The following is an 18,481-nucleotide window of genomic DNA, read 5'->3' on the forward strand; positions in this document are numbered from 1 at the left end:
TGTTTTCTCTCCAAGGAGCCATGTGTTATTGGTAATAAAGCAAGCCTCCATTATTGTGAATGGATAATTGGTTGGGTTGACAGGCCAGCTCTGAGGGGGCTACTTGAGAGGTTACGCCCCAGGCGATAGGGGTGCTTTCAGGCTGGTGACAGGCTGCCCCACTGGGGCCAATCACTTACTATAGGGCCCATTTGCACAGCAAAAATACATAATAAAACATTTGAATGATCTCTTTTTTTGGGGGGGGGGGGCAAAATTGCCATCTACACTACTGAAAAACTTCCAGTAAGACTTGCTCATATGGTAAAAACTTCACTGAGAGGGTAGCACTAACTACCAGAGAGAAGACATTAGAGGATCATGGGGGAGCAACCATTTTCTCCTCCTCTTCTGAGTCATTAGACACTCACTGGAGGGGGGGGGGGGGCAGACTGCACCGTTAACTGCCCCGCCCCTACAGGTACACTGGTGGTGAGTAGCATATGCACCTTGCCTTTTTCGCTCAGCAAGGGATAGTGTGAAACCACCGAGACAGACCAATTTCTCCTTACTCCAGTACGAGCATCAATGAGAATCAAACTGACCGCACTTTCAGCAGAAAGAACTCCCTTTGACGGAATATTTACTTTTGGGTTTAGCATAAGAATAGGGGTATGTGACCAGTAAATCTACCTAATTTGTATTCACACGTCACAATACATTCAATGATATGTCTCAAATTATCAAAGAAATGAAAGAGTGAAGTCCTGGAGAAGTACTTCCTAACTTTGCAAAGACAGATGAAAGAGGAAGTATCAAGGCTTTGAATATCTCTGCATAAAATTGAATTTGTAATTTGCAAGTTCGGGTTTATTACTATTTTGAATGGAAGTGAATTGAATTGAATTTATTACCATATCTCACTGCCAGGTACAATATGAACAAAGACAATTGGTAATTGGGGCTAACATAATGACAAGATGCAAATCGAGATTATCCCCAAATAATGCCATTATCATAGTTAAAACAATTATTTTAACTACATCACAACATTGTACAGTAACTTCAGTATTAATTCTACTTATTACTGATACAGACAATTGCAGTCATTTAAAATGAACATATTTACACTACTTACTTAAAAATATCATAATTATTCACACAAATCTTTACACAGAAATAATTTTTGGCAAGTCTGTGAAGTTTTCCTATAACTACTGGTAATTACAAACGTTCAGCTTGTTCTGTTTTGACTGGAACTTTGAATATGGTTGTCATTAAATTAATTTTTTAAATATAAGAATTGAACACATGAATTGTCAATAATCCCCTATTAAACCTATATAGACTCTTAGAGAGATGATGATAATGGTAGTGATGCGACATCAACGATGGTGTCATGGTTATGGTGGTGATGATGTTAGTGGCGATGAAGATGATGATAGCGGTGGTGATGATGATAATGATGATGGTGGTAGTAGTGGTGGTGTTGGTATAGTGGTGGTGGTGATGGTGGTGGGGTAGATGATTATGATGATGGTGATGATGATGACAGTGATGTCAATGATTCACCACAACCATAGCCTTGAGGTATATCTTTTTGCATAAAACCGTCAAGATATTACACTCTACACTCTATTACAGTTATAACTCAAACCCGAAACCCTCAGAGATATCAAGACTGGAGCAAATGTTGCAGGAGCAAATGTTGTGTCACCTTAAAAGCAAGTATGAATGCAGCATCACACATCTTCGTGGACTATCTGCGTGGACCATCTTTAAAAATATTCTCTCACTGATGTTTGCTGATCGTTAAAGATTTGCGCGTGCTCCGGGCAAATGCAGAAGAAATGAGAAAAGCGTGTGTGGGTTAGGACCTTGCAACATTTATACTTTTGCAACTCAAATGATGACTCAAAAATCAAACAAGAGATTATCTCTCAAATTTCAAATTTTGCCTCTTGACCCCCCCCCCCCCAACCCCGTAAGTAACCCAAAGCAATGTGATTGGCTCAGGTGATAAATCCGCCTTTAAACAAGTGCAGAATTGGTCGATTTTGCCATCATTTACACTTCATCTTCATGCAATTGAGCAAAAAACCCAAGACATTGTGTGGGAAATGTTTGCAATCTACTAGATGCCGAGAGGGGGTGTCGGCATCATCAAAGAGCCGATGGCCCTGGGGCGAGGGGAGTGAAGTGGAAAGTAGAGAGGTATGGGGTACAGAGAAAATCGTAGAGGGGGGAGGGGAAAGGGGGATTAAAAAATGGTACAGATAGGGGTCAGAAGATGATCAAAAAAGATAAAAAGGAAACTTAAAGGATATTGGAATAAAAGAGATAAGCTTAAATTAAGAGGGAGAGGGTAAAAGATAATAGATGATATTCATATTTGCATATGCCTCATTGATAATAAAATATCGCATTTAGAGAGCGCTGTTCTTTCATCAGAAAAAGAACTTGGACAATAATTTTTGAAAATTGGTCTCTCAAAAAGAATATTCATGATATCACCCTTATATCATGTAGATTTTAATTAAAGTAAAAATATATATATATTAAAAAAATAGTCACAGAATTTTGAAGTCTTACTTTCTAGTCATCTTCTCAATAAGTTGACAATGACTTGACCTGTGCATCCATTTAAATCTTAAGAGAGTCTTATTACTTCATACATGTTTACAAATTATGGGGGAAATGTTAAGTCATGTAGAAAACCATTAAAAAAAATAAATCAACATAAACATATGGGTCAACAATTTGACATTTATAACAAATTGGTTAAAAGTTTGAAAAATCCACAACTCTGTTTAATATTCTTTGATACATTTTCTTTTCAATTTAATAAATGCACTTTTCTAATTTTTCTGCATTTACTTGACATCAGGGCAGACTTGTAGGATGGTGTTCCTCAATAAGTTTTCTGCATTCTTCAGAATATATTAATCTTAAAGTGCCATTTTCAACACCAAAATTTGTAATATTATTTATACTGTACATAGCTTCTTGAGGAACAGGTATCTTGAATTTAATGTATCTAAATCTATATCAAGAAAATTGGAAATTTACAAGCTACAAAACACTGGTTCTGCTTTTCAAATGATTTTTGTTGGATATTATTTCATTTTGATCATGATAATTTTTGAAGTGGTGGAATCTGGTGGGTTAATTTCCCCCAATTGCCAAGCTCTATAATCTTGCAAAAAGCACTTGCACACCGCCAAATCATGAAAATACTTGTCACTTACTTCAGACCAAGTTATATCATCCATTCATACTTTCATTATCAGATCTGTACAGGAAAGTTCTTCTAGATAAGATTATGATCATCTAACATGGCATTTACATTTCTTCAGAGAATACTGTGCATTCTTCATTTGCATACTTGATCAAAGTCCTCCTAACATGCTTTTACACTGCACAAATGCCAGCAAATTCAAATAACTATTCAGAAACTTTCAATTGAAATCATTAGTTTTTTTGTCATGGTGGCAGGGTAATTTACTTAAATTGCAAATTGACAGAAACACCTAGTATTTTTTTTTTATTTGTCATCAAGGTAGTAGGATATCCAATTTAAAAATACAAAAAATTATCTGGTCAAAGAGAGGTATGAAGGTCCCTCCCTGCAGTGTCCAAAGGAAAGAAAGTGGGCCCCTTTGATCATGTAACCCAATAGTTTGTGCAGGGGATTACAAGATGATATCAAATATTACAAGAGGGGAGAGATTGATGCAGTGCTTGGATCGTCAGCTCATCCTCGCTGAGTGTTATAAAGAGATAGATAACCATTTAAAGGAGAATCCTCCCTGAGACATAAAATGCTGTTTTGGACAGGGAAAATATATAGTGAAAGTTTGAAAGGAATCGGACAAGCAATAAGAAAGTTACATATCAACTTATTTAATTTTTCTTTAACCTCCGAAGACCACATTTTATTTTAGTTTGGATTCCCTATAAAGGTAATCTTTCATTAAAACAAAATATCTTGGGGGATGTGATTCCAAACCAAATTAATATAATTTTTTTTTAGAAGATTTGATATTTCATGTGATGATGATGATGATAATAATAATCAATAATAATCATAATATTACTTTGGAGATCAAAGAGCAAATATGTGATGCAATTAAGGGCAAAAAATACCAATAATCATCACATAGAATTATGTGATGTCAGAATGATGGGAATTGAAAGAAAAATAAAGTCTATGTGTAGGTCTTTATCCTTAATTACAAGAAAATATGGTTACTTTATATAACCTCTGTAATTCTTTGAAGGTCTGAACACAGGGCCATTTTACTTCAAGTTTGAGGAAAGTTCAAAGAGAGTGTTGTTAGGAGAGTTTGTGATTTATGTTCCAGCATTTTATAGCAGGTTATAGGACTCTTCACAATTTTCAAGAGGGTTATAAATTGTTCCCCGCTAGGCGTATTCCCCAAATCTCTAATCATCCAGAAAAATAAGACCTTTTCATATTTTCAGAGAAAATGATTCCCCAAATCTACATGTACATCAGAAAGATAAATCCATCAGTCTGTGAGCTGCATAATTTAAAGGAAGCTTCAAGAAGAAGTTTAAAACTTAGTTGAAGTTTTATACGACACTGAAAGTGAGAAAGAGGTGATAATGTTCCTATCGTACAGATCTTTACTATACAAAAGCTTTAAAAAAAATTAAATTGTAAATATTGAAGAAAAAATATAGAAATTTTATTGAACTGACCTTAAATCAGGTAAATGTATATTTAATTATTGAGGTAAATGATTTTTTTGTATAGACATCTCTCTAATTGTCAAAACCCTGAATGATTTCCTAAAGTAGGATTTTACAATTCATAGCATCTCAAAAATATATTTTTTCAATAAGTTAATGTCCGATAGGAAAGGATGGAATTACTTTAATAATATATTGTTCAATTTGAATGACACATTTACCCCAATATGTGAACATGGCCACATGATGGCTGAACTTTTATTTGTCAGAGGACAAGATTTTTCTTTCTTTTGTAGGTGGAGGAGACAAGTGGTTGGTGAATAGGGACAAAGTCATAAACCTATCATTTGAAGTGATAATAAATCCTAAATCATTCAGAGATATGGAATTTAGGTCAGGAATAGAATGCACACTGGTCTAACCAAGCAAGATACACAGACAAATATTTGAGCAGTAAAACTTTTATTTGGACAGAATTACGATAGTTTTTATTGGAATGCAAACATAATTTTAAGTGTTTCTTGAAATAAGAATCAATCTCATTGCTATTCCATTTTTTGTGTGTTTTGTAATTGATACAACACGAACAGAAAATATTAGTAATATCCATATAATGTTCACAGAATGTATGTTAAAACTAAACCAATCCATCTCTCACCAGTCCAGAACACATTTCAGAAATAAATTTATTCATTATTGATCATGTTTACTACATGTAAACAAAGAAAACTATTCCTTGATGATTTTTACTAATTTCTTTTTTTTTTCAATTCACGAAAAATGTAACTTCTTTAGAGCATGATACTCTCATTCGCAACAAATGTATTATTTGTCCCCCCCCCCTTGTCGATTTGATGAAATTTCAAAATTGATTTACAATACAACCCTAACCCACTGGTTATCACTGTGGTATTTTCCGCATGTCTTTTAACACATCAATCTAATCCCGATTGTCTGCATTGGATACTTGAAACGACAGATGTCCTGGCCAAAAGATACTAAAAAAATATCTGAATTCATGGAAAATAATAGCTTGGAACAAACAATTGGCAAAAAGACGTTTTTCCAATCATCATCATCTGCGGACTTGGAAATGACATCACCAGCAGTTCATCAACAGGTTTTAACCAATCATCAAATCTCAAGTGACGTTGCATATGCGTGATCAACATCGCAGGCGCACACCCGACACATGTTTTCGCAATCAGAATTGTCATACCCAACAACAATCTTTCTTATATCATCAGGGATATTTTAAACCACATGCTGCTGTGACCGTATGGGCCAGGGCTAAGGTCAACCACCTTGTCAATAATCAAGATGCAAGATATATTCAAAGAATGATATTCCGAGATTAAAACTGGAAGTTCAAATCTGTAAAGGATATGCCTACCAAGATATTACGTTATCAAGTTGGTTTTCTCCCCAAACAGAAAATAGAAATTAACATGTCAGTTGAATTATTTCACCTTTACACCAAGACTCAAGAGCATTTTTGTTAAACATCCCATCATATGAATGTATCACTTAAGCTCTCTTTAACGCCTTATGCTCTGCAAACTGATAGATATTCAGAAAAAAAATTTCCTTGTAACTAAAGTTGAAATAGGGTGAAAAAATAGATGATTGAAGAACACCCCTCCCGAACGTTTCTACAACTTTGCCATTATATTGTTCCAGAAAGAAGAATCAATTTCATATCTTTTTGAAATTTTCCACAACACAAAATATTAAGTTAAAGCAAAATTTAAGAGAAAAAAAGTGAGATTTTTTTCACTTTCTTCATAATTTTTTGCATGCCTACAAAAACCACCTATGGGTGGACCCTAACATACCTGTAATTGTTAATGTAAAGTTTACGCTGACGCTTCCGAATCCATTTGTGGCCCTGCAGATGTACGATCCACTGTCTTCGATCACCACGTCATTGACTTTGAGACCCTCCGATCTGACCCGGAAGCGCTCCCAGCCGCTGTGAATGGTGACGCCATCCTTGGTCCACATGATGAGGGGTGGGGGATTCCCCGTGACGGGACATGGAAGCTTGATAGATCGACCCTGAACTGCTTTCCGGAAACCGTTCACCTGCTCCGAGATCTTGGGTGGACCTGCAATGACAACCAAAAATGATTAGACTCATTAAAAGGGATATTTGGTGAGATGGAAACAAAAAGTTGATCTGCTTTCCAAGATGTTCTAACATGTAGTCTGGTACATGTACCTTGCCAAATATTGTCCATATATTATGGGGAGGGGAGCCCTCTATGATCACGATTAGGCATGTTTCATTAAACTTGGAATCAAGTTTCAATAAGCTTGGTATCAATAAAGAAGTGCTTGCAACTTGTCATATCCAAAATGTTCTATGAAACAGGGCAATTACGATTTGTTAATAAACAAAGTTTAAGGGACTTCTTGACTCACATCATTTGTTTCAAGCTTTACACCAATTAATTTGAAGGGGAAAGAACATTGAACTAGACAGAGGGGACATTCTTCGACCTAATCTTCAAACGTGGCTGGCGTGCCCTGGGCACTGTCAGACTAATGGTCATGCGTCCATCACCTATAACCTTCTAGGCATTACACGGAATTACCTAATGGTCACTACTAAAAGAATTCATGGCCATATTCCCTTCAATAATGGCGATTCTAGCCAAAAGTTTAGTATCAACAGTATCGCCCCTGGGTGCCAGAAGTACATGTTACCTTCCTGCAATTATTGTTTGCCTCTTTGTCAATTCAACTTGGGGCTTCTTCCCACCTCTGGACATGAACAAGTGATAGAAAAACATCCAAAGAGAGAGAAAAAGAAAGACCATATTTGTTCTTTGCAGCAGAGGGGAAGCTTTCACCATGCCAATGAATTAGGAAGAACGGATCTTCTCAGGCTTGAGCATACATGTATGCAAATACAAGGAAATCTGCCGGAAAATTGACGGGGAGGACTGACGGCAACAGGTTTTTATTCATCTGAATTGTGTTCAACCGTGAAATGATGAATGGCAGGCGAAAAACCCACCTGAATTTTGAGTGGGCTGAATGTGACCGTTCAACATACCTGTGAAGTCAAAATCAGCCTGTCAATCTACCAAGTGAATGTTCATTATAACGAAGTGGGAAGCCTACTTACCACCCCCCCCCCAATAAAAAAACATCCCCAAATAATATTCATTTATTAGGATGAAGAACGTAAGCGATGGTTAAAAAAATATGGGATAAAGGTCTGTCTATCCATAGAGAGAGTTGCTTTTAAAGCTAAAACTAGAATATATTTGATGTGATGAGCAATAATTTCAAATGAATGTCTTGAAAATCAAGATGAATTGTTTCCTTATCATGACATTAATGAAACTGAGACTGAAAATCACCAATGCAGATAAGCACACATGGGCATGCATATCATTGTTGCTTGGAAAAAGGTCCATATTTTCAGGCAGAATTAGTTGCCACATAGCTCATAATTAATACCAAAATGATGTGTAGATTTTCATTGTTAACTTCACAAATGACAACTATGATCTTCATTTTCAACTTTCATTTTTACGCTTATTTTGATAATCAAAGTAAAAATCTGAAAGTTTCATCACTCTAAAGAAAACAATACAACATCTAACATATTTCTCCCCACCAGTTTCCTTCCATTGCATACAGCCGCCCCAACACAGCTCCCAAGAAAACTTTGTGATTTGAGAGCCTCAGACGACAAGATGACAAATGGAAAGGGACACTGGAGGTGCTACGTCAACTGCAGGGTTTTAAACTTGTCAATCCCCATTTGAGAAGTAATATCTGAAGCCAGTCAAGCCAAGTTTGACTCTCCCTCCAAATATGCCACCATGTTTGGTAAGAAGACCTTCCACAAAACTTTCCAACAAACATTTGATAAAGGTACTTTAGGGTGAACATGACCTATAGGGCTCTGATCCAAGGAGGGTGAGAGAAAAAGAATAAATATATGGATTTCATAGAATATAGCTAAGTTTTGCAATTAGTGATGTAGTCTGAAGAGTAGCTAAACCCGATAAAACCATGCACCATTAGAGTCTTAGGAGCTGGTAAGAAAATGAACACTTCAATGTAAACTAAGAGTAGGCCTACACGTAAATCAATATATGTATGAAAATACCTCACGATTTCATATAGGCCTACATGTATAGGTAAACAGCAAACAGAATGGACAGGGTTTGTGGGTAAAATAACCCTATTCAAAATGTACCTCAACATCAAAAACCCTATCTGATTAATGGGGGACTTCTGTAAAGATTTTCTGAAATACAAGGTGAGATAAACATTAAATTATCTTGCCAGGTTTGAAAATTTAATGATACAAAGAACTCAATTGAAGAGCTACAGATACTAATGACTGGTATAAGGTTTGCTCATGTAGTACGACAACTGAGGGGGAAAAGTACAAGTGTTGGGGTGTAGCTGGTCGACATTCCTGACTGTCACAACCATCCTGGTAGCAGACTTAGCTCTGTCAAGATGAGTCATATCATGTCTTCTACCAGATTCCCTCATCCATATGAACCACCGGAATAAACTACATGGTTTACATGGGTTTACAAGGGCTTACAAACCAAGTACTCCAGACATCAGGGTGACATTGGAGAGCACTTGAAACAGGACCAAGGACTGTTGGGCCTTGGATTGACAGTATTCCTGGGCTAGATTACTTCAGAGAACAAGGGCTCCTATTCACGCCACAAGATGGCAGAATCCTCCGACATACCCTGAAAACAACAGCGCAGAAAATGTGCATGGGATGTAAACAAGCCGGCGAGTTTACTCAGATCTTGAGTCACCAAATGAAGGCGAGATGTTTTTGGTCTTAGAGGCATAAATCCTTTTGACTCTCAAACAGGATAGAGATTTTTGCATAAGTTGAAACACAAGTCTTGTACGTTTGATTCAACAAAGAGCTGAAGGGGTTAGGCTAACCTCAAGACGTGAATTTTTTTTAAATAATCAGAGATTTGTCAAAAGTATTATTAATCACTACACGAGATGGTCAAAGTGCAGTGACAGATGTAGGAACATCTAGACAAAACTTACTCCCTGCTCTACCAGCCTCTACCCCAATCTGAAAGAAAGAATATTAAATGAAATGAATAGGAACGAAATAGGACAAGAATAGTGAAAGAAGCTCTCATTTTAAATCCCAGCGAATTTTGAGAGATTTGTCAGCTGGATTATGCTGTATTCCAATGATAGATCCAGCCCTGTCTCTATGTGACAGCATGTACTTGGTCTTGGAGGTAGCCAAGCTATCCCGGCTCATCTCTCTGGTAGGTTAATCCTCAAAACACACCAGATATGCAAGGGGCAAGATGCCTGTGACACAAAGGATGATATTCTCTGATATAGGTCGTGGTGAAGCCCCCAAACAATCATTCAAATGATTATCAGACATTTTTAAAAAGAAATCAAACTGTGAAACATAAGCACTTCAAAATGCCTGATACCACATCAGCAGATGCTATGTACTACATCCTAAATTATAGACATATAACCGGGGATAGTCTATTAACTACGGTGGTAGTTGTCAATAGTGTAGTAGTGGTAATGGTGGTAGCAAGGGTGGTGTTGGTTGTGGTAGAAGCAGAAGACTACATTAGTTGTACCAGTACTTGCTGGCAATACTAGTAACAGAAACGGTTAAGTGAACTTGTGAAAGTAAAACTAGTAGGCCACTATAGTAACCCAGTGCAACAGCAACAGCAGCAGAACTATGCCGTTCTTATCATGGTTGTAATATTTACTTGTCCTATAAAGAAACAGCAGTAGTAATGAAATTCTACTCTCACTTTGTAACTAATAACATTAGAGTCTTTTGCATTTTTCATATCTAAAGGAAAACATAATAGCAAAGCATTTCAAATCTCAAAGGATCGCAAAGCAGGAATGTAAGATACCCCTATGCTTGGTGTAGTGCAAAATCTTTTCATTAGTATTCGTGGATGTACACATCTTCTATGCATGGCCTAGAGTTGAGAAGCGCTTCATAATCGATACGGGTGCATGAGAACCATGTGCATTTTCCTCACACATTTTCCTCTCTTGCTTATTACACCCATGGGCTAAATGGAACAAATTAAGCATGTAAAGCCCACACGCTAGCTAAAAATTGTCGTGTCTTTAAAGCACTTCCTTTATTTTCGGTCTGCGGTTCTCTCCTCATTATCAAAACCCCAAGCTCCTAACATCCAAAAGGCGAATCAATAAAATATTATTCAGGACTCTGGAAGATAAACTCATAGAAGTTATCAGGGACTTACATATTTGGAGAGTCTCGAGACCCCCTGAGCACATAGCAGGTATCGATCGCCGAAGCATGTTTCTCTGGGGTCGCGAGCGTGCCCTGCCGCTGCCGTGCAAAGCAACATCGAGCTTGCCTACAACGACGACTTCGTGTCGTGCTCCAGCAGAGGGTGTGTTTTTCCAAGGGGCACGCATGTACCAGCATTGTGGGTAAATGAATTTGGACAGGGAGGGGGAAATGGGATGTCTGTAAATTGAGCCGCAGGGGGTCTAATTGGATGATGTGTTGCGCAGCAATTATTTCCTGTCAATTGGGTTAGGTGCGTGAAAATCGATGGCAGAGCAGGCTGCCTTCGCCTGGCTAACAATAAGCAGCTTCACCTGTCCAATGGGAAAGTGAGATATGAACCATGCCAAACATCATGGCCCCATCATTACGTCAGAACTAAAGATGATAACTATGTTAAGATGAGCCTTGAACAGGAAACATTGTAAGCCCTAATTACTAAAATATCAAAATCGAAATGAATTGTTGATTAATTACCAAACAAGTGGAACACTTCTGCCAGTCTTATCTGCATTTTGCAATATAGCAGCAGTGCTAATTTTGAAAACAATTTAGATGAATAATTTTTCAGAGAGGGAAAAAACATTTGATTGTAATATCATGGGTTTGTTTGTCATCAAATGACCTCTGACCTTGACTAAAATTCAAAACCCTGATTATTTTCTTTTATGTATTCATATTCAGATTATCATTAGCCATTAACCAATTGAGGCCAATGCCCAATAATCATCTTCATGCAATTTTATCAAGTCTAGCATATTACTGACTGATAATTTAAAAATTGCCTTACAATAAAAAAAACATTAACTTTGGTTAAGTTTTGACAATGATGCAACAAACATGGTCAAACCATTTCAGACAACAGAATGAAAATTTTCTATTTAAGTGTTCTTTCACTTTAAGCAATATCAAATACATATACCCAAGACTGTATAAAACTCTTGGGGAGATTATTATTTCATAAAATTGATAGCTTACCCATCGTTAATCCTGACTTTGAATATCCCATCAGCATTAAGATGAATTGTCTAATTTGAACGCATTTACTATCGTTCCTTTCTGACTCTTTCAGAGGCTTTTTTTTTTGGGGGGGGGGGAATGGTCCTAAAATTAGTAAATAGCAAGTTAAGGATAGTCATATCTGCATAATATACACAACCAATAGAAACTTGATGTCTTATGAATAGACAACAGTTGGCCTGAGCTCAAACATTTGACAGCCTTTATGCAGCTTTAGGATGTTTTCAATTTAATGGCAGGGATCTAGTCACATGCAGGCACAACAAAGGAATACAAGTTAGATTGAAAGATGTTGAGTTGAGATTGTAATATGAACTAGGTATCTTTGATAGCATCAGAGACATTTCATTCTCTCATATTTCTCTTCATCATGAGACATTTCTTTCTGATTAGCGCCCGAAAAAACCTTTGAGCCAGCTTTCTGGAGCAGGGATGGATCGTCAACGATGCAGCCTTCTCGGGAAGAGGACCTCTATCCAATTACAGATTCTTTTTGACAGCTTTCCTATCATGCAGAGCAAATATTGGCAATGGTACAGACACACTGATATTCGATCGGCTCGATTTAGAGAAGGGCCTAAAAGAAAAGTGCGGTATCTAAGGCTTCATCTCTCACGATGATGTTTCATTAGTATTCAAGAGTTTCACTGATAGCTCTATTCAATCTTAAGTATGTGACTGGTACCGTACATATATTTACAAGCCTAATGACGGTGTGTTTGCGAGCACGGGAGCCCGATGTGGTAGAGCATCTTGTCGCAGAAGCCCCCCTCCAGAAATTTGCAGGGTTCGGTGTCTCTCCGCAGCACCGGAGTGAACAAACCTGATGAAAAGCGGTGGTGGCCTCAACCAGCAAATTAGAATGTGAAATGGAAGAGGGGCATTAAGATTTTCTTTCTCTTTCCAACAAACTGGTTGGACATCTGTACCTTTAGGGCTAGGGGGATGAATCACTTTTTTTAAAGATCTCTTTTAAAAGATGGCAGTTGTTCACTCTTCTTCTCTCCCTCTCCCTTTGACATCCTCCAATTAACTACCTATCAACCATTTTCGTGGGGTGGAGTGGCTGCAAATCGTTAAGAAAATCCCCCCCCCTTTTCCCCCATGTCATCTTGCTTGGCGATACACTGCACCCCCTTTTGTGGAGAGGGTTTTGAAGGCTTTTTTGGTAGCTCTAAGGGCTCCAGGGCTGTAATTCTAGAGCAGAAACTATAGATGGGTTTACCTTTCTACCTCTCTTTTTCTCTGCCTTGGTTTGTCTGAAGCGGGTCTTCAAGTGTGGCAAGCATGGGAGAGCTGTTTCACCCTACATTGGCTTGCTTTACAGAATGGGTTCTATTGTCAATGTGTGCTGCTAAGAGGGAACTGATATACGTTGCAGTGCCATTTGGGGGTTCGGGCAACTTCAATTTCGTATTCATCTTGAAAACAATTTATGGTGTTCCCTTGGACTGCCACCGTGTTTATATAATTTTTAGATTGAGCTGTGGGACTGGGATTGTACAAACTTTGAAAAACACTCAACATAGAAAGTATTGCCACAGTTCTTATAAAAAGTCTGGTCACTAGAAATGACACAAAGTTTTTTTTCTTTCTTTATCAAACACCAAGGTAAATTCCATATGCCAGAATTCTTATTTCAAAGGTACAGCTTGATGTACTTTTTATGAAATACTTGAAGAATATCTAAGAAATTTAGAGTTCATACTTTCCCTTTAATCATATATGTTAAATTACAGAATGTATGGAGACATGAAAATTAATAAATAACGTTGGGCAGTTAATGAACATGCCTGGCTCAAAATGTAAGACCAATCAACCTAATGCAGGTGTATATCTAAACAAGACAATTTGACTTTCAATTTACTATACTATTTACAATTAGTAAGAGGAGTTGTATTATAATGATTAAATTGTCACCATTTTCACAAACTGCCACGAGAAGATTTCAGTAAACAGGGACAAAGATTGAGGCAAAGATGTTTATTTCTTAAGGCTATTTTAAGGTTCACTATTACATTATCTATTAAATGAATAGAGTAAGACTTGATGAGGACTCAAATTTTGTGAAATTATTAGACATTTGCCATTGGAGTCCAACTAGCAAAATCATTTTCTTTGGCCACTTGGGATGCTTTGTGAAAATGGCAGAAGATACCATTGATTCCATTCTAACTGCACAAAACAAATGAAGAGGACCTTGTTCATGTTCTTCACATCACTTCAATGCACCATCACTTACTACTATCCATCTGTATTTATTCTAAGCCATTATTTTACAAGTCACGAATCAATTTTCTCACGTTTTCATTACCCCACATCCCTCGCACATCGATTGCTTGCCGAGATTCATACATATTTTGCCGAGACTTGCACAGCGCATTGGGTGGAAGAGGCCATCCTATCACGCCAGACTTGTTACCAATGCACCGAGAGCAAGAATCTAATGAAGTGTTTTAGTTGGTGGGGTCGAGATTACACCCGATCAGGTTTCCTTGTACGTTTCATTAAATTTGGGTGTAATCAACTTAAAACCCTACCCCTCCTTCACTCTTCTTCCCAGTTAGCATACACTGCAATGATCAAACACAGGGGGAAAGCGGGGAGCATTGATTTTTCCCTCAGTCCGTCAGATTTTTTTTCCTCCCTCAAATTTGGCTTGGACTTTGTATTTGTCTTTCCTTGACAAGCTAGTCATGTATATTTCAGGGCTGTTTGAATCCAGGCTAAGTCAATTGTGAAATTAAAACAGAATACTCATTTCCCAGATAAAAGGGTACATTCATCGTAGAAACACCTCCCCAAAAAAGCTTTTTCAAAACCGAAAACAGCTGGCTATGTAAATACATGAAATATTTTGACTAAATTCGGTAGGGAACATTGCCTATAGCATCCATTTTAGTTTTTCCAATGCTGGGAAACTGAGTGCTTTTAGCAATTACATAAAAAAAACGAATTACCACTTCTTCAACTAGCAAGCCAATAGCAATACAGCCTATTACTTTCATGAGGCGATATCATAATACATGTATAAAGCGATGAATAATTAATGTACACATATGAGACCTCAGTATAAATGAAGTATTATTTGTCCTCAATAACTGTAAACAAGCCAAGTAGAAAAGAATCTCATGGTTCATTAATGGAGGATAAGTGTCAGTCATTCTGAATTGTTTGAAATGAGTAATATTAATTTGGTGGAAACTCAGAATAATATCATTTTGTTTGTTTTATGGTTTTGCTTGGATTAAAAGTAAAAAGACAATAATAACAACCTGATTGCCACTATTCAAGGAAGGTCATGGGCTTTATATCATTTGAAAATGAAATTTTATAAACAAATTGACATTTGTTCAAATTGACCTTACTCCAGGGGCCCATAACACAAAGCTTGGCAATTGATCGTAGAACTTTTTTTTTATGATTGCAAAAATGTACAATACATCATGAAAATCAAGAGAACAATTAATCGATAATCTTTGTGTTACGGAGCCCTGAAGTCCAAATCCAAATATACACAATACAAATAATATAATGTATCAATAGTGATATTCCCATGCTTCGTGCTATCAATGTACAGTACATGTATGTAAACATTCCCTATATATAGGCCTATGTTGAATAATAGATCATAAAAGATGCATATTCTATAATATACACGTAGAGCCCACATTTATCAAATGTTTGGAAGTTTGGAGTCATAGGGCCCTATTCTGAAGCATGGTAAACTATTGTCAAGTCTGGGCTAAAAAAATGAAATTATTGGAATGGAAGCAAAAAGTATCCAGAGTTATTTACACTGTAATACTTATTGTATTTCCTCCCATATTTTGGAGGTGAAAAAACATCCTATTTTTATTAAGAAAAAATATATTGTATGAGTGCCAAAAGTAATGAGAAATCATAGAGATTGATGTCACACTTGGCTACAAGTAGCACTTTTAGACCATGGTTAAATGAAACTGGGTTATTAAAGTATACAGCATGTAACATCTGGGTGAGTAAAATCATATTTCACTCAACATTAATTACAACACTCAATGTCTTCTTGAACCATGCAGGTGATGTTATGTTTGGGAAGGCAGGTCTAGTTCATGAAAACATTTTCTCAATGTTGACATGTTAGATGTCAATCATTACCATTCTACATTGTGACAGAAGGACTCAAGTGACAAATGTACACTTTCCTGTGAAAGAGCAGAATCACTTTTCTTTACACAGATTTCCATGCAATGTTATGATACCTTGCCTAGCATATCTCCTCTAGCACGGTGATTATCAATGCAAACATTTTTCCCACGATCTCAGTGCACATAGGTGAAAATGATTTAAAAAAGAATTAATAACTCAAATTTGAATCAATGTCACTTGCTTCCTTTTGACATTAGGGCAGGATTGTTAGCCCAGCCATAACAAGTCATCAAATTATCACCTCCATGTAAAGATGGAGTAATCTGATTTATTACCACTAGAGTAAAGCTATAAATCTACAAATTAAATACACTATAGGCTTATATCTGTATACTCGCTAGTTTGTTCACCTTTAAGTTGGGATTATCTTCGATTACATTATGATTTTCTTCCATATTCAGCCACTTTCCATTGTTGTGTTATGCTTTGTTGAAAATTACCTTCCACTTTAATTAATCATTTCTACCTGCCAATCTTATCTTTATTTCTTTTGTTTAATATCTTTCTAGATATGACCATCATTGGGTGACCTTTCAATGTCTCAAGTACATGTACTGCATAATTTTCTTTTTCTTTCTAACCATTTTCTTTCTAACCATTTGAATAGTGTGTATCTTCTACTCTCTGCCAATGTCTCTCTTTTTTTAACTCTATTACTTTGCTGTCTGAAAAAAGTATTCTCTTCTTATCACATTTCTAATATATTCATTTTCTCTCTGCATTCGTCAAAGTAATTTTAATCATGATACGAATTTATTTAAATTCCTTTTGTATTATCAACTGCTTACTTTAATATCAAAGCTTACATATAATTATTTCCTTCTCCTCTCCTTCCTATTCCTCTCCTCCCCCCTCACCTTTCATCCCTCTCTCTCTCTCTCTCTTCTTTTCTCTTTCTATAAAATATCAGCATGCCAGACAAATGCACTATTTTATCATTGGTCTAGAAAATAATTTCCACTTTCACATCTCACCAGAAATCTCAAATTCAAGCCAGCATGGCACAGCAGTCACCCAGATGTACTGATCACTTAAAAATCAAAAGAAATCAGAAATACATCCAAACCCCTGAGAGCAGGAAATTGGCCAATAATTTTTCCCACTAATATTATTGCCCACTTGGGTGCCTGCAGCGGGGGACTGACAAATCGTCTGGTTGACTTCTTGCTGGGCCGGGGACATGTCGTACAAATGAAGTACCACGCTATGAAATATGAAATGTCAATAATGCCTGCCGCGTGGAACAGTCCCTTGAATGCAAATCGGCTGGTGGCAATGTTGAAGAGACCGACCGACCGACCCGGTCGAAGGGAGTGGGTGAAACAGGCATGTTGAAGCTCAGTTGAAGCACGCACTGTTTCTCAGGGACTCCTCAGGCATGTCCCGTGCTGAGGGGTAGTGGTGAAGGTCTCACCTCTCAAGCAATGCTCCTATGGACACACCTCTATGAAGTCATAGGGATGAATATGAGACCAGCTCCCTTAGTCGTGTCTGTCTGATTATTAACTGCAGTATTTTTATTTTTTCCTTAATTGGGCAGGTTTTGACTGTACCCATGGAAAATGATGCTAATCTCATAGAGCACAAAAGCCTCTATATCAAAGGAATGGTAAAAATGGTATGTATGGTAAAAATAAAATATTCATCTAGACTTTACACAAGGATAGATTTTACCAGGACAAATAAAAAACATAGGCCTATAAGTATCATTAGTCCGGGTCAAACGCTAGCCATAAATTTACTTATTGAAGGGTCCACTCCTTCCCTGCTGCTCAGTACTCAATTTGCCTCAACAGTAGAAATTTAATTCTTACATTATAACTCATTCATTCTTATCAAAACCAGAAGAACAAAAGAAAAACCTTGGTACAAACATCATACAACAAATGCAAGCTTGATGACAGAGTCAAATTCTTCCACCATGTCTCACTGTCATAAATATCCATTCAATACCATCAAGTTCACAACTCCAAGCATTCATTGAGAAGATTGGATGCAGGACCAAGACGACATTAGATGAAGAAAGATGGCAGGCAGCAGGGGGGGGGGGGGGAAGGGTGGGGTAACCACGTATGGAATTCTTTTCTGGATCAATTGTCTTGGGTATATTTCTCCCAAAGCGGAGGTGCATGCCAATCTTGGTTTTCATCTTTGATAACCGACTTCTTCATCACAAATTGTTGACATGCTGCTTGCTTAGGTTTCACGCCAGCCATGACATGAGAGAAACTTACCCAACACGTG

General features: G+C 37.1%; 1 protein-coding gene across 1 annotated transcript in view; it reads right to left on the reverse strand.

Moving 5' to 3' along the window:
• The window catches only part of LOC129273442 (fibroblast growth factor receptor-like 1), a 28,457-nt gene extending 16,449 nt beyond the window's left edge, over positions 1–12,008 (reverse strand). The window contains exons 1-3 of the mRNA XM_054910470.2: positions 12,005–12,008; positions 10,233–10,340; positions 6,531–6,803 (exon numbers count right to left, since the gene is read on the reverse strand). Coding sequence (XP_054766445.2) covers positions 6,531–6,803; positions 10,233–10,340; positions 12,005–12,008 — 385 coding nt within the window. The remainder of the gene's footprint in view (positions 1–6,530; positions 6,804–10,232; positions 10,341–12,004) is intronic.
• Between the last annotated feature and the right edge of the window lie 6,473 nt (positions 12,009–18,481).

Source organism: Lytechinus pictus, chromosome 12, assembly GCF_037042905.1.
Source record: "Lytechinus pictus isolate F3 Inbred chromosome 12, Lp3.0, whole genome shotgun sequence".
In the NCBI taxonomy this organism is placed as follows: domain Eukaryota; kingdom Metazoa; phylum Echinodermata; class Echinoidea; order Temnopleuroida; family Toxopneustidae; genus Lytechinus; species Lytechinus pictus.